This window comes from Heliangelus exortis, chromosome 2 (assembly GCF_036169615.1).
Source record: "Heliangelus exortis chromosome 2, bHelExo1.hap1, whole genome shotgun sequence".
Taxonomy (NCBI): Eukaryota; Metazoa; Chordata; class Aves; order Apodiformes; family Trochilidae; genus Heliangelus; species Heliangelus exortis.
In genome coordinates, this window is record NC_092423.1 from 84,473,113 (window position 1) to 84,495,353 (window position 22,241).

Here is a 22,241-nt window from a genome sequence, read left to right on the forward strand (position 1 = left end):
ACATCATCCCAAGTAATGGGTAGTGTTACAGCAGGTTTATACTTTGGTGTTATTTGTTCCATCCCTCCTCCTTTCTAAATTCTGATGACATTGTTGCCAGATGCACCCATGCTGTTCCAGAGTGAGAGCAATTCTGCAATGAGCCTTGTCCCATTGATTTATTGGAGTTATTTATCCTCGATGGGCACACGCTAAATTTAAGCCACTACATTCACCTATTGCTTTCTTTTCCCTGAACAAAAAAACACAAAACTTTTTAAATCTGATATTTGAGCATAGTTTTTAAGACACAAACATCTGGGACAGCTACTATGATAAATGTGTAATTAAGCAATTCAGTGACTGGAGTATTATGCAGTTATCCTAGGCAGTTAATAGGTTTATTCAGCTGGTATGGCAACCCACACATTACTCTTGACTAACTTCACTGCTGCTGAGTGAGGATCATAAATCATTCATTTTGATCATTGTCTAAATGATAGATGAATCATCTCCAAGATGATGTTCTGAAGCAGGAGTGAGAAGCTGAATTTCCTTGCTGTCTCCAGGTGGATCTGGAAAAGGTTACAGAGAGGTAGGTACACCTGGAAAGGGGTTATGCAGAGAGGTGTGAGGAATGACTAAACATTGCCTAATCCTTCTAATGCAATCTGATAAGAATGTGTAAAATGTTTGAACAATAATGCTTTGAAATTTGTCATTATTAATGACATATATCCATGCTGGAAAAATAACAACAATGTAATTGTGAACTTGCTGGATTTTTTTAGTACTATAATGGGTATAACCACAGGTAAGTGCTATTGAACTTGTGTTATTGTAAGTAAAATCAAGATACAGAGATGTCAATTTGTGGCCAAAAGTAATGTTAGTTTTTCTGATTCCCAATACAGGCAATAAATATTGAAATGTCCTTTGTGTTCTCAAGTCCCCGTTGTGGCAATCAAAGCAGAATAACAGGTGCCTCCCGGAGGCAAGTGAGGGTCACCCTCTTAGCTCCATCTTTCTCCCAAAGGACAAGGAATCCTGGAGGGAAGGTGTGGTCAGATGTCTTCTGTTTCCTAACAAGGTAATAATTTCTGGATGCTTTACCATTCAGCAGGTGCAAATTTTTGCCTTGTTTTAGTAAAAAAGGCTTTATCGCATATTTAAACTACTACAATTTATTTTGTTTTATTCAAATTAGCTAAGATAACTGATGTAAAGCTTGGTTTGGGTTCTGGTAGCTCTCTCTAGTGAGACCAAGTCCTTACAGTCAGCCTCGAGAGCAAACCTATCAAATTTTCATTACTGTTTTGTTGTTTTTTGTTTCTTTTTTTGATTTCTTTTATTTGATTGATATTTTTTAATTTTCATGGAAATAGATTTAATTTGAATGTCAAAACATATTTTCCCCCTCTCTTTTGACCTTTTTTTGCCTCCTTGTATAAGAAATTGTTGCTTACCATCTTCCATCTGTTCCTTTATTTTTATACACATTTTGTTACTGTTCAGGGAATTTTTCAACACTTTCATACCTTTGTAAAAATAACTGAATTCAGATCTGGTAACTGTTTCAGAATTGGAGCAACTTTAAATAGGTGTAGAATAACAAAGAAGAAAAGAAACTGGGGAAAAAAAAACCAAAAACCAAACAAAAAGCACTGCCACAACCCAAAATAAACCTTGGATTTTGTTCATTTTTTACACTCAGTGGAAAAAAAAAGTAGAAACAGGGAAAATAACACTTCGAGTATTCTTTTCTGAAAGGTCACAAACATGTGGGTGGAAAAACTGAAGTCTCTACTCTTCAGGCTTCATACTCCAAGAGACTTCAGAATGGCAATACATTTTGCAAAATTATTTTTCCATTATTTGAACCAGGTCAGGACTAAATGTTCACTTCTGGACAAAACTCACATCAACCACTGTAGTAATTTTTAATGGTTAGAGAGCTTGTATGAATCATACTGTGATTTATACCTTATTATGTGAAGAGAAGTTAATAGGATGCTGGGGCAATTGACAGGGAACTGGTACAATATCTTTTGTGTGGCTTGCCAGCAAGACTTAAGAATTTGGATGATGTGTTAAAATACTTACTTTAAATCACAGAGATAGAGCAGCAAGATGAATAGTTCCTATCCAAGGAAAAAAAATGGTCAAAAAGATATTAATGAAAAAATAGTACCACGTGTGTTTAGTTCCAAAATGTTATTTTTTAATGAGTACAGATTCATGCAAGAACTGCAATTTTCAAATCTGGGATTTAGATTTCCTCAAATTTTTTCAGTGTTTGAAATCCAGATCCAGATCTGAATTACAGTGTTCAAGCCTAACAAAATAAACACAGGTTACAGAAATCAGTGGAAGTTTTATTATGTGCTCAAACGGAAAAAGAATTTCAGTCTTAGATGCACTTGGAATTAGGGAGCTTCGCTGTATTAAACTAATGCAAAAATATAACTGTGAATGACTGTGAATTGGTCTAAAATCAGAGAAATGAAAGAAATGAAGAATGAAAGGTCCTCTTAACTGTGTCAATAAAGTCCAAAGAAAATTTGTGTAGACTACATCTGTTACACCCAGGCCTTTCTAGATGACTGAACACCAGGATTAAATCAAGCTAAATTTCAGAAGGCTGTGTGTATGGGTGATGGCAGGAATGCCTGTAATCAGGCATTTTCTTTGCCAAAAGCACTTTGGAGTTCTGCCATTTCAGAAGGGTCATCAGGCAGTAGTATCCCATTAGGGCAAACTGAAAACTCATACACTGAATTATAATAATATGTTATCAGTTATTTATCACTGTTCCTGTGAGGAATTCACAACAAACTAATTTTGATTACAGTGTATACACAAAAAATCCATGGAAAAATGCAGAAAGAACAGTCTAGAAATCAAAACAAACTCATACTGGTTTTTGGTGCAAATAACTTTGTAGTCTTCTTTCTGTCTTGTAAATAATAAGAGTATTTCTAACACTTGTAGGATTTGGATTCCTGTTGATACAGAGCTTTAACAACAAGCCATGTGTGACTCCAAGAAGACATGATAATATTCTGTCAGCTCATCAGTTGGACCTTTATAATGGAAATACCTGGCTCAGTCACTATGTGAGAAATCATTCCAAGGCATGAAAATAATGTGATTTTTTTTAGGGCGAAAAGTTGTTTAAAGTGTCCTATCTGGTTTATAGTCCAAATTCCTGCAATAAACCATCCAAGAGTAATTACAATACTTTGGGGCTATTGGAAGGCAGAGAAGCTGAAAGAGTGTTTATTTTTTAATGGCATACTATATAAAAAGCATTACATGTCTCAGTGATTTTGACACAATCCTGTTTATTTTGAGTAAAGCCTTCTACAAATTACTTTGTAAATGCTAATCAATGTGATGTTTTGAAATCAGTCAGAGCCAGTGAACCTGGCAGACAGCTTCAACCTGTCTGAGTGTCCATTTACCAACATTTTGTGACAACACATGCTGTGCCAGAGCATTTTTTGGGAACACAATGCTTCATCCTACCTACCCAGCTCAATATATGAGCTAACAATGAGCATTAACACCATACAGAACAGTGGCTGTTGTAAGCAGCCCACAACAGGGCCCTGACTTGGCCAGTGTGTTAGTGTGGAGCTGTGTCCCTACCAGGCCTCTACTCAAAATAACTGCTAAGGTTAAAGGAGGCTTGGATGGTGTCTGCCCAACTCTAACTGATAAGACATTTCTGGTTTGCACTGGAAAAATAAGAAAGTATAGAGAGCTTCTACACAGGGTCTTACCTGAAAGCACTGGTAAAGTACTCTGCAGTGGTTTATGTATGTGTGGGAGAGCCAGGTAGTGCTATATAGGAGAATGAAAATTATTTCTTCTTTGGTCTTCTTGTTGATCTTCTTGTTGTTCTTCTCATTCTTCTTGTTCTGTTGCAAAATATAGCTACATTGATCTGGCTCTTTCACAGTCACAGAAATTATTTAATTTTTAGGTATGTTTTCTTACATCAAAATAAAACTAGTAGGGAGTGGAGCAATATGATTGTCTTTGTGTATTAAAGTACAGTGAGCTAAATCTAGGTTTTCTTATACAGCTAGGACAAAATCCATAGTACAATTCACATAAGTAACCTTAGAGGAATCTGGCACCCCATTTTTTTTACATGGAAAACCAAACTCATATGTCAGTAGTGTGGTTCAGCAAATTACATTCTGCAATTACCCTATGTATACACCTATTTTTGACAGATGGCATGTGTTCACTGAAATAAGGATATAATAGAAAATTCCCTTCACAAAAGGTAGTTTTTTCACTTCTACATAGTTGCACTGATTCTGATGGAAATTTTACATAAGCAAATGATAGAATATTTTGATCACAGCATCAGAGGGAGAAATATCTGGTGAATGAGGGAGGAAGAGGATTAACTCGCCTAGTCGAAATCCAATATTTAATTTAAAGCATTCACTGTTTTTAAAGTATTTTACATTTGGTTTGAGAAGTGGGGGGTTGTGTCCCTTCTTCATCTATAATTGTGATGTTTCCTTGTTATTTTTCTTGTTTTCTTGTTATTTTTCTAGAGAGAAGTCCAGCTAAGGATATTTTAAATAATGATTACTCATCACATCATTGCCATATTATGTATTTTCATCTGAGAATTAATGCAGAATTTGTTATCGAAGAATAAGGGAATTTCCCTTATGATGGTAATCCTGAAAAAGTTCTTTGTGTCACACTTTTATCCACTCAGGTATGTAAGTTTTAGGATTGAGGACAGGATAAATCTTGTATACTGTACCTTGCACTGGTGAAACCCCACCTAAAGTACTGTGTTCAGTTCTAGGACCCTCACTACAAGGAGGACATTGAGTTGCTGGAGCAAATCCAGAGAAGGACAACCAAGCTTGTGAAGGTCTGGAGAACAAGTCTTATGAGGAGAGGATGAGGCAACTGGGATTCTTTAGTTTGGAGAAGAGGAGGCTGAGGGGAGAACTCATTTCTCTCTACAACTACCTGAAAGGAGTTTGTAGTAAGGTAGGTGTTGTCTTCTTCTCTCAGGTGAATAGTGACAGGACAAGAGGTAATGGTCTGACATTGTAGCAGGGGAGTTTTAGCCTGGGTATCAGGAAGAATTTATTTACTGAAAGAGTGGTCAGGCACTGGAATGGGCTGCCCAGGGATGTGGTGGAGTCACCATCCCTAAAGATATGACAAAAATACACAGATGTGGCACTTCGGGACGTGCTCTACTGGGCATGGCTGTTTCTGGGGATTTTTGGTTGTTATTCTTGGTTTGGTTTGGTTTTTTCCTTATTTTGTTGTTGTTGGGGATTTTTTTGTTTGGATTTGTTGGGTTTTTTTCTTCTGTTGAGTGGATGGTTGGACTCAGTTATCTCAGAGGTCTTTTCCAACCATAAAGATTCTGTGATTCTGTGTTATCTTGCACAATACAGTACACAAAACTTGAGTACTGACAGTAGAAACACAGGAGCATCTACAATGATGCTATTGTTTGGGAATGAACTGCAGGCATTGAACAATGTTGGAATTAGAAGTTTTTTAAACCAAAGAGGTCATATTTTAAGGTGTTAAATAACTGCAGTTGTTAAAGGGAGTGACTTATTTTAAATAATTTCAGGTCTCAAGCATAAATTAGTTGAAATTAGTCTTCTAGGTGGTTTGTGCAGTGTGAGATATTTAGGTTACGGAGGTTTAGTGTAATTTTTGCTTTTCATGACAAAAACTGCTGTACCAGATGCATATAGGGCAGGATGTGCCAGCCTGGAAAAGTGATGACAGAATGATGATAACAGAAGTCTGTGAGCATCAGTGGAGAGAAATGAGTAGGAAGTTATTATTTATGGTTCCTTGCAATAAAAAACATAGGGAGAATTAAGTTATCAGCATCTTAAAAAAACACAAAGGAAATATGTTTTAACAGAAAGTAAAATTTAACTCTGGAATCCATTGTTATAGGATAATTGTGGACATAAAAGTAAACTTGGATTTAGAAAGGAATTGGAAAAATTCAAAGAAAATTCATCAAACACAAGGATATAACTTCAGATAGGAAATATTTTGTTAGTGAAATGTTATTTGTATACACTTTTTTAAAAAAGAAAAATATTTTTATGTGACTAGATTATAGGTGTTCTCAAAATTGCTTTTCACTGGATTATAGATATTTTCATATCATAGATTTGTGCAGACCACCCTTTTTAATATCCAACAGAATATATTTTTTAAATTGCCTTTTGTGAGTGGATTTTTTTTTCCTTCTTTTTTTTTCATTTTTGCTGCTGAATGTAAAGAGAAGAATGTTTCTGATTCTTTCTTTTGTTTGATTCCCTGTTTTCTCACTTTTGATTTGGTTTAGGGTTTTGGGGGGTGTTTTGAGGGCAATTTGTTTTTTTTTTCCTGAAAATTTGTAACTGGCTGAAAGCTACCACAAGCTGAGAAAACAGGGGTGGAGGCTTTCTGATAGAAAACTGAAGAAAATCACAGTGGAAAAGAAATACAATGGTACTGATGTCAGAGGAAAGTCCTAGTGGATCGTTCCTAACTAGTTGGAAGAGGAGTGCCTAAAATCATAACTCAATCAGTTGTTGACGGAGAAGGAGAGGAGAGACAGACACAGTCAAAAGAATCCCCAGAGGAGATGATAAAAGGCTGTGGTCTGACAGGGTCCTGATCTCAGCCTCTAAACCTCTTGCACTGTAGCTTGTCATTGGTAAACAGATTGCTCAGAAGAGGCAGAGGAGGAACATGACAAGACCAGGGCTGTAGCAGCCAGAAAGACCCTGATTAATGATGTTCTGCAGACATGTAAAAACAACTGCATTCCATGTTCACAGCACCAAACTCAGCTGCAGTCTAACAATGATTCCGTAATTATTCTCTTGGCATATGGTACATGGCTCTTCTTCTAAAAATAATTTAATATTAAAATTCCTGGTAAACCATTTATCCAGACCAGACTGATCTAAGCAAGGAAGCTTTTCCTGTGGAAAGAAATAACTCTGAGCAAAATGGCTGTAGAGGTTGTGGATGAGAAGGGTCCATCAGGAACTAAATATCATGCTGTAGCCAACTTTACCACTTGGAGTTTTTCTTAAGGAGAAGAGAAAGAACAAAGAACTTCACACATGCCTGTCACAACCTGTATTGGGCAACCCAAGGGGATTCAGACTGGACTGACCCCCTTGCTTTCTAAACTCATTCTCAGAGAGGAGCTAAGGTTCCACTGGACCCAATCTTTGCCTCAGACCTGGCCCTTCCAGGGAGAGTGATTAAAATGTTACAGTTTGAGGAAATGCTCAGCCATCAGATACCCCTTGAACAGATTAAGGCAAAACAACACTCAGGGTCTCTATTTCCATGTTAACTTTAATTAGGACTAGAGAAGGAATACTGATATTTAAGTATCTGCTCAGGCTGTGCAATCATAAAGGCTGATATTTTATTATAAAAATCCCAACGTACATATGTTCAAGCTGGGAAAAAAAGCTGTGGTAGGACTTCCATTACATAATGATATTAGGAAAGAAAAGAGAGAAAGAGACAGTGTGTGGGAGAGAATAGAAGAAAAGTTAGAGGGCTAGATTACAGAAAATCAGCAGTCCTAGATCCAGTGTTGGTCTGCCAACAGGGGAGAACCTGAGGCTTCCAAAGCCCACCATCACACCTCCTTGTTTTATAGGCCTGTTTCAATTGTTTTGCAATGGTGAGTAAGCATGGTTGAGACATAGCCCTACTGAGCAACTGGAGTGAACCTCCACCCTCTCCACTTCTCCATCCCTTTCTCTATCATATGATATCTCTATCTGTTCTTTATCATATGATATGGTCATTATCTCTAACACAGTGTCCAAATGCAAGCTGTTATTTCCATAGGCTAGGCATAGTCCTTTGTCAGGAAGTCCTTTTGTTTTGTTTGAGAACTTACAGAACTTACAGCTTCTGACAATGGAGCCTTGAGAGTTGATCCATGACTCCTACTCCTCTGATACCGAACCACCAAACTACAGCCTTGCTGCAGTGCTAGGTAGAGGCAAAGTTTGGTTTACTGCCCCAGGGTTGGGAGAAAGAATAGAAAGGCTTAACTTTATATTTACATTCACCCTTCCCCAAAACCAGGAACATCAAAAAATATCACATTTTTGCTGTTGTTTTGGCATTCAAGAACCACCAAGTCTGTTAACATCTGGTGTTCATGGCAGAAAATCAGTTTTCAGGACCAGAGGAAATGGATGCAAACTGCACCAGGGGAGGTTTAAGCTGAAATATTAGGAAACATTTTTTCATTGAAAGAGTTGTCAAACGGTGGAATAGTCTGCCCAGGGCAGTGGTGAAATCACCATCCCTGGAGGTATTTAAACAGCATGTGGGCCTGGTCCTTAGGGAAATGGTTCAGTGGTGAACTTACTGTGTTGGTCAAAGGCTGGGCTGGATGATCTTGAAGTTTTCTTCCAACCAAAGACATTCTGTGGTTTTTGGGGGAGAATATATTAAGAGCCCTACCACACTCAAGTTGGGAGCTATTTTTACCCTTTGCTAGCCAAGCTCTTAGAGCTACCACCACCACATGGTGTAATTCCAGTGAAGAAGTTTAACAGAGAAAGCACTAAAATATTCTGAAAGCAATCTAATGAAGAACAGTTACTCAATAAATTAAGCTTTCGACTGAATGGTTATGCTTTGCATATAGAATTGTTGAATGGTTTGGGATGAAAGGTACCTTAAAGCTCATCTAGTTCCACCCCCCCTGCATGGGCAGGGACACCTCCCACTAGATAAGGTTGCATCTTCAGTCATCACAGCCTTGGTTAAAAAATAAAGAAAAAACTTGCTTTCATCTGCTGTCTTCAGAAGAGGTTTGCTTGGAAGCTCTTGGTTTTCTTCTGGGATATTTTGTCCAAAGATTGCTTTCAGGGTCTCTATTTTTTCATTTCACCAGCAAAGCTTTTCCCTGGAATATCTTTTCCCTTTCTTAAAGCATAATTTTGCATTGCTGGGCCCAAGATACAAAAGGTTAAGAGTGTCTAAGGTGTGATCACAGAAGTAACACCCAACCCATGTCCATGCCAGTTGTGGTTGGCAACTACATCTTGTATGGGATGGAGGAAACAAAGTACAGCTCTACAGAAGGTGCAAGCAAATGCTCAACTCAGAGGATGTTATCAATGGGAAGGCTGTAACCATAGTAAACCTGTAAGTGTGGGTAGCTGCAGGCAGCAGAAATGGTCTTTCTCCCTACACTTAAAAGGGAACTACTTACATCTCTGCTTCTTTGAAGTGGTTGCTTTGTTTTGGCACCTGTTTTCCTCTTGGACGAGACAGACATCCGGGACTGACTTTCTAGGCACGGTGCAAGATCTGCTGAAGCTTTGGGGTGGCTGTGATAGGGTCTGGAACTTACTGGTGAAGGTAATTACAGTTTGTGATTGATTTCATCTCAGGCTTCTTGGTTACTTACACTCTTCTGTGAGAGAATAAAGGAGACAGCTTTTTCTTCAATGTTGTTTTGCTCAGTAGAATAGAAAAGCAGTGACAACCTGGAAAAGATCCGTTTTATTAATGGAAAAAAGGTAAATAGTTGATTTAAAAAAATACAATCTATAAACCAGTATTTGCAGAACAAAGTGAAATACCAACCAGCCTTGCTATAGACATCAACCTTTCACCCAGGACTCCGTAATGAAAATAAAATCCAGCAGCCACATCTAATTTATTAAATGTTAACTTGGAGCTGCAGAATTTTCACCTAAGTGGAGCCTGGTGGCACACATTTATCTGAGGTGTATCATCAGAACCTCTAATTTACCACACACACGCATAGAGTAAAAAGCATTTGTTAAATAAATAAAAGAAATGGAAAGATTTATTCTGGAGGCTGTTGAAAGCCTAATAGAAAAGCAGATTTTATTCTTATCAGCTGGGAAAACAATTTCCAAACATGATTGTGTTTTGCCTGGCTTGCACTTTGCTCTTTCTTTTAATTTTTAAGACGATACCAGCTCTAACTTCTGTGCAATTTTTTTTCATTTGTTTCAAAGTCCATTTTTTTCAGAACTACTTTCACTGGCAGCTACCCTTGTGTCACTTTTAATTCCAAAATTTATGCTTAAAATCCACTCTGTGACACCAGTACAGTTAGTGGTATGTTGACTGCTATTCCTTCTGCTTTTTAGTACTCTATTAGGTAAATTTTACAATCCAAGCAGAGGATATTGAGCTAAGTGGATTTTTTTGCAGCAAGCTAGAAAAAAACCATATAACCATATTGCTAGCAATGTTACTGTGACAGTTTATATACTGTAATATTAAAGCTATATTTAAGCTGAGAGTAGTTTGCAATCAAGACTGAAGGTAAACAAAAAAATCAGTGCATGTTACTTCTGTGTAATTTGAACCTCTCCAAAGTATATCTGAGGTTACACAAAATGCAATTGCAAAACAGGAAAGATGATAACTCTAATCAATAAGGGCTCATCTGAATAGCTTGTTCCTACTCTCTTGGCAAGCAAAAGCAGGACTCATTGTGCTCGAACATGCAGTTCCTCACACTGCACTGTTCACAGTATCACCTGCCTTTCTAGATCTAGACCAGAATAATTATCTCAAGCATAAGGAAAACTCCAGCAACTCTGGTTGGGTTACATTTGTTCTTAAGTCTGGTGGGCAAGAGTATGCATTTAAGTTGTATACTGCAGACTATCAGTGGGAGAGGAATGAGCTGTACAAACTGGATGTGAACTCCAGACACTGCTGTAGAACTGCTATAGAGTGGTGGCATTCTTCTGAGGGCACTGAGGGTATATACCCTTATGGGTGCCAGTATAAGAAAGATGAGAATCACCTTTTCAATAAACAAGAAACTCAGATCATGTTTAAAAAAAAAAAAAAAAAATGGAAAAAGGACTGGAGACTTCAGTCTGGCCTTGCCATACTGTGAATGGATTAAAATTCAACCTACAAAGCAGACCCTCCCCATTCTTCTACAAGCCTGATGGCCTAGTGATGCTAAGTACTGGTTTTAGTGGTTTACTAACCTTTAAAGTATACTAAGACTGAAAGCATTTGGTTATGGATCACGGTGATCTCTAAAATTTCCAGCCTTTTTTGACTGTGAATCTAATTCCTATGTGTTAGGGTGAAAACAGACCAGCAAGTCATGTTTCAGTGCCTCAGTGATTTCTACTCCAAGCAGCAAACTGGTCTTAGGCTGGTAAATTTCTCACTCTAAAAAGTCAAAGTTTGAGGGTAGAGAGCAGAGCACTGTCTTTCTGGTCTTTTTCGTGCTAAAAGGGAGATGATCCTTATGTACTTTCAGCAGGCCCTTTTACATCTTGAAGCTATGCCAGTGTCCAGCTGACAGGTGGAGAATGGTAAAGAGCAAATGACCTGATGGCAGATAGCAAAGACAGACATATCAGGATGAGGACATCTGGCAGCCATGCATGCATCTGGCAGCCTCCTGAGAGGTATTACCCAGTTAAAATGAGGCACTCACCATATATATACAGGAGATGTCAAGTCAGGACAATTGCCTGTGGTGTGTGGTTACCCTCAGTGCACATAGCAAGCTTTAGATTTCAAAAATAATAGGCTTGCAGTCATTGGACTGGTGGGATTTCAGGTCATTTTCAGTATAAATCATATATTAATTTTTTTTTTACAATATCATATGAAGTTTGTTGGCATAGTCCTGGTAGCTTATCAGACCAATGGAACTCACACAGCTCAAGTCTGCTAGAGCTCCTTCCTTGTAAAAGAAATAATACAGGCACTTCTAGAAATCAGTACCTCCCCGTTCTGCCAAGTTCATCTGACTCCATTTCAAATCCATCATGCCTAGATGATTTTCTTGAGGTTTTTGGAATATCCAGAGAGGGAAGGGATGCTGACAAGACAGTCTGTCAAGTAAAAGCAAACTGACAAATATTTAGAAATTACCTGCCTTACGTGATCAATTGTTGTGTTTCAAAACCAATATGATTGTAAAAATTTGCTGAATCTTATTAAAATGTATATTTATGGGTAGAAAATCTTACCAACCTGTGCCACAAGGACTGTGTCCAACACAGCTTCATTGTCCTTTTTCCTTAAAATGCCTTGAGTGATTCCTAGGTCAGAGAGGTATCCAAAAATTAGCTCTGAATTGTCCATGATGAGTACCATAACTCTGTGCTAGCTGAAATGTAAAGAACTGCTTAAACTTACATTACTGATAGAAGGTTCCCCTGGGGATACATCCCTTCTTCCATGTTCAGATTGGACCACAGTTAGAGCAGTACTGTTACAGCCAAGTGACAGCAGGTCACTTGTGAGGTACAGAATATCATTTCAAACACTTCATGGAATTGGAGTTCCTTTCTGCAAAGAAAAAACAGATTATATTTATCTTAAAAGTGTGAATCATTAGTGTGTACCCAATCCTTGGTTATACAGAAGAATATTCCAGTCCACAGCTCTGGTATGTACACTTTATTGAATCTGTACATTTTCTTTGAGGAGTGTTAAAAAATTGATTTCTCCCTACACTATGAAACTTAGTGAAGGAATTTTAGTACTTAATGATTACATGACAAAAGGACGATGCAGGTCTTGGGTTTCTTTCACATTCTGACTTTTAAGTGATCTTTAATAACCTACCTTGAAAATAAGAATGCATTATATAGCATTTTTTATTTTCAACACTGTATAGTACTGTTAGTGTGGGGTATCTGATGAAAGGGCAACACAGTAGGGTGCAAGAATCCAGGAAATTTGTGGCATTTAGATACTATTCCTGCTGCTGGATGCCTTACTCATGGATAAGGAAATACTGGTTGAAAATGTGATGCTCAACAACAATCTTGGCTGTGATTACCATGAAAGGATAGGGCTTAAGATCCCTTCAAGATGGGCAAGAAAGGGAAAACTGAGGAGCTACCTGCTAGTCAGCCTGACCTCAGTCTCCAAGAAGTTTATGAAGCATATATGCCAAGAAACCTCATCCAGGCTTCTCACAGAGTATTCCGCAGTATCTTCCTAGGAACCCAGTGAGACAGAGACTAAAGAAGCAGACTACTAGGTGGTGAAGAATGGCTGGATCACCAGGCTCCAAGGTTTGTGATCAGTAGTACAAACTCCAACTAATGGGCAGTCACTCGGTGTGACCCACAGTGTGTCCCACTGACACCAGCACCAGGATCAGTACTGATTAATGCTGACTAATGACCTAGGCAAGGAGACAATATGTGTCCCAAGCAAGTTTGAAGCAGTTTGGTGGGCACACGGGGAGGTGGAAGCAGGCAGCCAGGGCACTGGAGGGCAAGCAGCCATTTGGGTGGGCCTCAACAGGCTGCCAGAAACATCATGAAGCTCCAGAGAGAAAAGTGCAGAGTCCTGGGGTTGGGGCCAGGCTGGCTGAGGAGAAGCTCTTCAGGAAAGGACTTGCAGGCCCTAGTAGCAGAAAGCTGAACAGTCAAGAATGTGATGATGGAAAACTATCCCCTACTGTGTAGTATTATCACACCACGGCCAGGTAAAGGAAAGGGATTCTTGCCCTCTGATGAGTACTTACAAGACCACGCCAGGACAACTGTGTCTGGCTTTGGGTTCCTCAGTACAGAGAGAAAAGCAAAAAAGTGGGAATGTCCCACAAAGGAACACCGGGAGGGTTCAAATTGCATACAAAGACAAGGGACCTGTGTTTATTTGGCTTGATGAAAAGAAGGCTACAGGTGGATCTAAGTTCAGTTTTCAGGTACAAAAAAGGTAGCCACACTCTTCTGAGAGCGAACAGGGAGAGGCTGAGAGGCGACAAATGAGTTGCAGGAAAAAGGAGAGAAAAAAGAAACTGTATCTGCTATTTCTAAACCACTAGTGACACCTAGTTTCCAAGAAAAATACCGGTAGTTGAATTAGCACTGAAACTTGGGAAAATGTATCAGATTGCATTTATCGTACTGTAGGTTCAGTCATTTGAAGGTTCTGGATAGCATAACCCCCAATTAATAAACCTTCATAATAAAAACATGTACATTACATTGCTATAAAGGACTTAGAGCTTGCAGGTGTGGCCTTTCAGTAGAAGGCATTGACCCTGTAACTTTCTAGAAACATTTCCATGTTTGTGTTTGTCCTCTCAGGCTAACTCATTCATTTCTCATTAAGGACTGACTCCCTGATTGTCCACACACTGTACTCATTGATGCGCAACCTTTGGGGTGCTAACATTTGGATCTTCAGGAGGGAAATCTTGGAAGTGGAAGCAGCTTTACTTACAGGCAAGTCCTGCTCTCACGGGCAATACAGAGATGGAAACAAGCAAGGTCTGGAAACAAGAGCTGCTCTGCTTACAGACCACAGTCCAAAGACAACGGAGTACTGGGAAGGCCAGGGAAGCTTTCTTTCCCTCACACTGGCCCCAGTTCAGGTTAAAATAAAAGCAAAACAAATAGCCACTCCGGGCCCTGAAGAACTGTCCAGGGAAAGGTCAGATTCTCATATTTGGGACAAAACCAGATCTCTCGCAAGCATGTTGGTCTGGAATTTCTGTTTGCTGAGGACAGAAAGGAAGAAATATGCTGCATGGCGTTCAGGTTCCCACAGTCAGAAGTGGGAAAATGTCAGATGACAATGCCCATGGGCAGCCAGTCTCCCAGCACTGCAACAGCACTCTCTGCTACAGCATCCTTACCATACTTCCAAACTTTCCTGACCCCTGCTCACCACTTCCCAAGGGAAACAAGAATTCCACTTCCATAGAAAAGAAGGGCCTTTAACTAGGTAGCAGCTGGGGCCAGATGTGACAGGATAGGTGAATCACATAGTAATAAAGGATATGGCGGCATGGACCACTAGCAGACAGTGACAGCGTGTTTGGTCACCACTTTAGAAACTGCGGATGTCTGATGAAACACAGACTTCCCTTTGCACTCACAGATGACTCCCAGATGCAACTACTTATATATGGCCCACTCTGACTGTGTTTTGAGTCAGATGTGACAAAATGATGGCACAGAAAAGCACAGCAGAGGACCAACAGCCACTATCAAAACTACTGTTCTCGAGTCATCCTCCTGAAAATGTTGCAAGAGAAAACTAAGATCCCCTACTGCCTGCACAATCTTTCTTTCTATATACTTCCTCCTCATTTATTGTTTTGTCCTCAAAAAGAGAGCCCCAAAATACAATTTTGAGGTGAACAAATAAACGTGCATTGGGAAAAGTCAACACTCTGGCAATTCTCTGGTGTGCTTTCAATATAAGAAAGAGAGAAGAGCTAGTATGCATTTAAAAAATACATGGATTTTATTATTTTATTATTTATGAACACACACACACACATTCCTCCTCCCCCACCTCTAGATTTGAGGAAACTGAGGTTACTGAAGTAAGTAATGTTTGTGACAACTTAACTGACCACTAGCACATTGAAGATACAGCTGATGGATGTGTGGTAACAGTCCTACTTGCAGAATTTCCATCTCAGTCTGCCTGCTCTTTTAACAGTAAGAGTTTGGGAATAAGCAGACTCCAGAAGACAAGAAGTACTTTCCTTACTGAAGGATCACACTGAGGTGCAAGTTAATCCCAGGTGCTCTACATGACAGGAGAATATTGTGCATCTGGACAACATATCATGTTATGTCGATTCAAGTGACACAGACCAAGCAAGCTGTGGTCTACAAGTATATTGCTCAGTAAATTCAGTAGTATATAGACGTAGTCTAGAGCACTATTCCACCATCCTCCTGCTTAAAGCAGTGTCACATATGAGGTCAGACCAGGGTGGTCATGGTCAGTCCTTTATCCAGCCCAGTCTTCAAAATCTTCAAGGACAGAGACTGAAAAAACATTCTGGACTACCTGTTCCATTACCTGACTGTCCCCTGTAGTTAAAAAAAAAATTCTTTATATGTAGTTGGTGCCTTCTGTTTCAGTTTATCACCATTTTTTTTCTCATCTGCTCATCATGCACGTCCATGAATTGCTCCATTTCCTCAATGAACTCGCCACTGGTATTGGAAAGCTGCCATTTGATTGCCCCAAAGCCATCACTTCTCCAGGTTAAACCAGCCCATTTTCCTCTGTCTCTCCCTCCAGGTTATATGCTCCAATCATCTCACCATCTTGGTGGCCTTCTGATGGATTTACTCAAACCTATAAATATTTTTCCTCTACTAGGGAAGACCAAAACTGAATACACTATTCCAGATGTGGTTTAATGAGTGCTGAGTAAAGGTGATTAAGCTCTTCCCTTAACCCTCTGGCTATGTTTGTGGTAGTACAGCACAGTATGCTGGAAGCCATCTCTAAAACCATGAGCTAAGTACACATTAATCTAACGGGGTCTGCTTCCTACAGCTGATGATAGGTTTCTGGGACATCATGTCCTTTAATGGAACACAAGGGTGAATTAGCCCATTTCTTTTAATTTTAAGTAAAAACTAATTTTAAATTTTCAGAAATTTCAAGAAGGTTCTTCACACAGTGTATCAATACATTGCAGAGTTTTCCTTTTTCTTGGGAGATAACATTATTTATGTAGAAGAATGTGCTTTACTACTTTTATGTTGTGACTAAGAGCTATATGCATTCTAGGGCACATATTAATGATCCATTAATATATTGCTCAGATGTTTAAAATTACTCAGCCTAATGTTTCATGCCTTTCTGCACACCTGAGTTAATACATACCCTGGAGTGCTTTTTTGCATAGTTACAGCACTCTCTCTACTAAGGAAAACTGGGACTTGATTGCATCCATATATTAATCACAGTGTATGTTTACATAGTATGACTTCACTTAACAGGGTAATGATGAAGAAGCCGGATGTACATAGCTGTCTGGCTGAATGCCTGACATAAGAAAAAAAGGAAGGTTTTTTACAGACATCTTTGCATACCCTCAGAGGGCCAAATGAATCACAGAAATGCTACAGAGACTTTTTTGTTTAGACTGTACAATCTGTCTTTCTCCATAAAATATGGGAACGCCTTGCTGTATCATACCTCAGTAAGTGGTTTTCGTTAATCTCCTAAGTAGCAAATAATTTCTGACTTTAATGAATTACATTTAAAAGTGAAGTGCTTAGTGGCAGGAACTCATGTAAAAGAACAGTTATTCACCCTGAGATTTTTGGCTTCAGTATGCAGCTCCTGTAAGCTACCTCAGTGGGCTTCTTGCTTCCATTTAAAATTGGTTTTGTGCTCTTCCTGCAGAAGTTCAAACAAATATAGCTCAAATATCCATTTATTTCTTTATTTATTTTTTCTGCCAGGGAGATGTGCTCTCTTAAGAATGTAACAAATGGGTTTTAGCATTTCAGAAGAAATTACCCAGATGAATACCTTCTCTAAGTCAGGTATCATTTTACAGCTATATTTCAGGGTCTTCTCTTTGTGTTTCTCCATTTTTCATGCCTCTATTGGGTTAGGGAAGCAGGATCATTTACCTTGAACTGAATCATGAGATGCAACAGCATGTTGTGACAGATGGAAAAATATTTTAAAGTATGAAATTTCATAAATTATCATACTGATTGAACTGGACACTTGGAACAATAAAAGAGAACTGATATGCCAAGGTTTTATTTATGAGATCCAGGTAGCAATTGATATGCAAACACAAATTCTCAGATAGGAAACAAGACTGGGAAATCTCATTTCTCCTTTAATATTACTTCATCTCCAGGGTGGGACTATTTGAGTATGAAATAGAAAATGAAGATAAAAGTGACAAAAGGTCAGCCTTATGGTCTGTTCTGATGCAAGTGCTGAGTTTCAGCTCAAATCCCACACGGCTGATGAGCAATTTTGCATAAATCAGTATACGCATAGATTTCTCTACATAGTGGTGTAAGATAAGGGTTCCTAAACAATTCCAGAGAAGCACAGACTATTACTAAGGATAGATAAATCACCTAGTTACATCTCTGGGCTTCAAGGGAAAACAGCTCCTAAAGGAGACAGCTCTTTGGGGAGGAATACCAGAGTGGAGTGCCCTGAAAGGAACAGTTACAGTTAAAATTGACTCTAAGACACATTCATATCAATAAACCATGCAATGGGATACGTAGGCTCAGTGAACAGCAAAGTAGTCAGGGGGTGTATATTTTTAATATAGCTTATACTTCTTGGATTTGGCAGGTAGAGTGCTGTTCTGTAGAGCAAGAGTGGCCAATTCACACTGAAGTACATGATCACTGGAGGACAACCAATGGCCAGTTTCATGGGGGCTTTTCCTGTTTTGCTTCTCTGGGCACTCTGTTTACCAACAGAAACTATCATCACCTTTGCCATTGCTTTGGCACGATCTGAAAGATGAGAGGTAGGGATTTGGTACAGTCCATCCACCTTGTTATATTTTAACGCTGATCTGATTTTTAATTTTGCCTTTCTTTACAGTTTCAGAGAAAATATCTAAACCTGTATTGTCTGCTGTTAACTTAGTGCTTAGTGATGAAGCCAACCACATTCCTGTCTTGTGGCAGTTTAATTTTGATCATGACTCAAAGAGTACCAGGAGTAAAGCCCAGACAGATTTTCTGAAGAGCAGGTCAGGAAACAGAGTTCAATTTCTGATCAGCTGGAGCTGTTCAGGCACAGAAAGAGCAGCACATACAGGTTTGTGGGTTGGAAGAGTTACTTTTGAGAGAGACTCATAGTAGAGTCAAGATGTCACATGCTCCTATATATCAGCAGTAGTGAGCCACCTCTTTGAACTAAGACTTGAAAATAGAAATGCTCAACTATTTGGCCAGAAAACAATGAAAAAGCAAAGATATGGACTTATGTGTTTTGGGTTTTTTTACCTTTCACACAATGCACCATAAGCATTGCTATTATAGACACAGGTCACTGCTTTTAGTGCTGAAACACTTCCTAGGATTCCCTCAAGGTAACAGAACTTACAACTTTATATTGTTACTAGATTTAAATTTCCCTCTTAGGAAAGATTTTATGTGGATGTCCCTGGGTGAGGGGAAGAGAGAAATAAAAATTCTGTGACCAGCACATGAAGTGCAATGTACAGCCTCCTAGTGATAGGACTTTGAAAACGTAATTACATCTTTGAACTACCCCTGGCTTCCCAGTCCCATGTTCTACGGAAGTATCAACCGAGTAATTTATTCAAAGACATTGTTTCACACTTTCACAGGGCTCCTTTCTCCAGGAGGAGAACACAGCAGGCAACTACTAACCCATGGTGGTTAAAGGGAAGGAAAGCAGTGCAGAATTTTGTTCTTAAGAAATCAGGGGAAAGATGTTATTACCGTTTGAAAATAGGAATGGGTGGAAGGAAACTTGCCATCTGTTGGCAACTCCGCCCCTGTGGACGTGGATGAATTTTTTAAAGGCAGGTGAATAATGTGTGAATTGTTTCTGAATGAAAGCTGAGGTTTTCAAAACTCCGCAGCAAAATAACCCTCCATTGTGCATGCTTCCTGTCTGAGAGACACTTCACATTGAGTAAAGCTTGTGGTAAATTTGTATTCATTGGCTTGGGAAGCAAAGCTTTTAAAAATACTGATATGAACATTTACAATTAAAAATTTAAAATGCGATATAAAGATTTATGGGGAAAGTAAAACCTCGGTTTTGCTGTATACTATGTTGAACAATCGGTTGTAGAAACAATAAATCACTCCTAAAATTTATTTCTTTACAGAACAAATACCTGTCTCAGAGGATTTATTCTTGTTGGAAAATGTTCTAATGATCTGGGATGAAAGATTCAGAGGAAGCAATAATAAACAGATCTACTATCATTACAAAAATTTGCTACCAATTTCCTGCTCTTTTTTCTTATTTTTTTTTTCAACTTTAAAATCTACACTTCACTCTTACGTGCCAGATACTTTTAAATCTAATCTTGTATGTGAGAATGTGAGAGAGATGTTTCTTTTGTCATAGTTGCCCACGACTTTTCTTCTACTAACATCAGAATGTGTGTCCAGTAAAAGGCAGCTGAATGTTAGTTACTAGATTACCATTCATATTACACTTTACTAATGTTTGCATCTGTCTGTTAGCTCAGTCTTAATTTTACCTCACCGGACAGTTCTACTTAATGCCAGAGTGTCCTCTGCTGTGCATAGCAAAAATAGCAATATATTACAGGCTCTTCACAGTGAAGTGAATTGATAGAAAAAGTAACTCTGTAGGGATCTGTGCAGCTGATCATTTAGATTTCTGTCCGAAGTATTTTTCCAAAATCCTTTCTTAGTTCTCCAAGTCTCACTCATGCTACAGACGATTTTGTCAATAGATTTTTCATTGCAGGTGCCTAACATTCTCCCCTTGCCCTCATGGATGTTTTAAAGGGAAGATTTCACCAAGAACTAATACTAGGATGATTTCCTGAAAACGGGGCATCTTTTGGGACACCTTTTCTGAATGTCAGATATGAAATGTGGAGAAAACTTTATAAAGTTTAGAAAAGACAGTACAGATTTGTTTATTAAGTATCTTTCTGCTGTTTGGTGAGGATGAACTGGATGTGTGAAAGGTTCTCGGAGTACACCGTTTCAGGGGTGGATACTTAACCACTACCAGGATTTAGTAAGCATTGCCAAGAGTAAGGCATATGCATATTTTTCTAATTAATACACACATGATCCAAGAAGTTTTTTTCCAACCGTGACAATTCTGTGAGTCTCTGAGGTAAATTTTTATCTTAAAAATCCTCTCTCCAAACGACATTAACTGCAGTTATAATTATTAGCTACAGAAATAGGATTCTGGATAGATGTCTAGGAATTATTGGAAAGTGTTGAAGCTATAGGAAAATGCCAGTTAGATGCTAGAGTTTAAATAATGTGATGTCCTGGTCGTTTTTAAGAAGCGTAGGGGGAAACCTAGAAATGCTGACACGGAGACTATAAACACCACTTGTGTTCAGCAGCGGGACACCTTCCACGCGAGGACTTGGATCCTTCAGCTTGAAAAAAAAACATCTGGAGATGACACAACCCAAAAGCTCCGGAACAACGTAAAGATGAGCAAAGACCCATTTTTATTTACCATTTCCAAACCAGCAGAATTAGCGGGGATTGAACAGAGCTTTAAGGTAACAGGGCTGTGAGAACTCCAATACCGCGCTGCACCGCTCCCCCCCCAACGGCCCCGACCAACGGCCCCAACGGTCACACCCGCGCGCGCTGCAGGGGTAAGGGTCCCCGCCTCGGGTCCCCGCCTCGGGTCCCCGCCTCGGGTCCCCGCCCCGGGTCCCCGCCTCGGGTCCCCGCCCCGGGTCCCCGCCTCGGGTCCCCGCCTCGGGTCCCCGCCTCGGGTCCCCGCCTCGGGTCCCCGCCTCGGGTCCCCGCCTCGGGTCCCCGCCTCGGGTCCCCGCCCCGCTCCGCCTCTCGCAGGCCGCCGCCGGAAGTGATGCCAGGAGGAGAAGAGGGGCGGAGCCGGGCGGTTCTTCGGGAGGGTCGGCTGCCGCCATTTTGCTAGCGCCGGTCTGCGGCGGCGTGCGGAAGTAGCTGCCGGCGAGGCGGGAAGGGACGGAGTTCACTCAGCTCCTCCCCCGCTGGGGCGGAGAGGCGGGGACTGAGCGCGGCCGAGCCGGGACAGGCCGGTGGGGGTCGGGGCAGCGGCGGCGCTGAGCGCGGCCCGGGTATGTCGGCGTTCTCGGAGGCGGCGCTGGAGCGGAAGCTGTCGGAGCTGAGCAATTCGCAGCAAAGCGTGCAGACCCTGAGCCTGTGGCTCATCCACCACCGCAAGCACTCGGCGCTTATCGTCAGTGTGTGGGAGCGGGAGCTGCGAAAAGGTGAGGCTGGAATGGCCGCCGCCGCCGGGCCTCTCCCCGTCCTTGGGTGCCGGGTGGGGCCTTCATCTGGGGCGATGGGTCTGGGGGCGGCGGCGGTGTCCGCCGGCTGTAGGAGGAGGAGGCTGCCCTCGGATGTGCTGTTGCTGAGGGGAGGATAGCAGGGCTCCTGGGCCTGTCGAGCCAGGGAAGGAGGGAGAGAGGAGGAGGTGCCAGTTCAGCACCTGTGAGCGGAGGTGGTGAGGCAAGTGTTAAGCCCCGGGTTTCGATTTCTTGATGTCTGTGGGCTAGGAGGTGCTTTTCCCCCTCCTTTTTTCTCCACTTCCTTTGCTTTTCTCCCTCCCCCATTCTACCTTCCTCTGGAAGATGCCTCTGAGGAGGTTACATCTTACGTTTTATATGTAGCCCTTTGTGGGCTTCCTGTGGAAGAGGAAAATGGGAAAAAAGAGAAGGAAGGTAGCAAGCACAAGGTTTAGGCCTGTTTGTTTTAATATTGGTAGTT

At 40.4% G+C, this 22,241-nt stretch overlaps 1 protein-coding gene and 1 long non-coding RNA gene across 6 annotated transcripts in view; one reads left to right on the forward strand and one right to left on the reverse strand.

Annotated features, from left to right (window-relative positions):
* Positions 1–8,954: 8,954 nt before the first annotated feature.
* LOC139792872 (uncharacterized) lies at positions 8,955–21,153 on the reverse strand. Its single transcript, XR_011724420.1, has 3 exons — positions 20,995–21,153; positions 12,199–12,351; positions 8,955–9,530 (listed from the first exon to the last, which is right to left on the reverse strand). It is a non-coding gene; the product is annotated as an uncharacterized lncRNA (long non-coding RNA).
* A 108-nt stretch (positions 21,154–21,261) lies between these two features.
* The window catches only part of RPRD1A (regulation of nuclear pre-mRNA domain containing 1A), a 45,787-nt gene continuing 44,807 nt past the window's right edge, over positions 21,262–22,241 (forward strand). For 2 of the 5 annotated variants that reach the window (XM_071736800.1, XM_071736801.1), the window contains exon 1: positions 21,262–21,742. In XM_071736800.1, coding sequence (XP_071592901.1) covers positions 21,592–21,742 — 151 coding nt within the window. In that variant the 5' untranslated portion in view covers positions 21,262–21,591. The remainder of the gene's footprint in view (positions 21,743–22,241) is intronic. The other 3 variants (XM_071736802.1, XM_071736803.1, XM_071736804.1) reach the window with 2 other exon arrangements.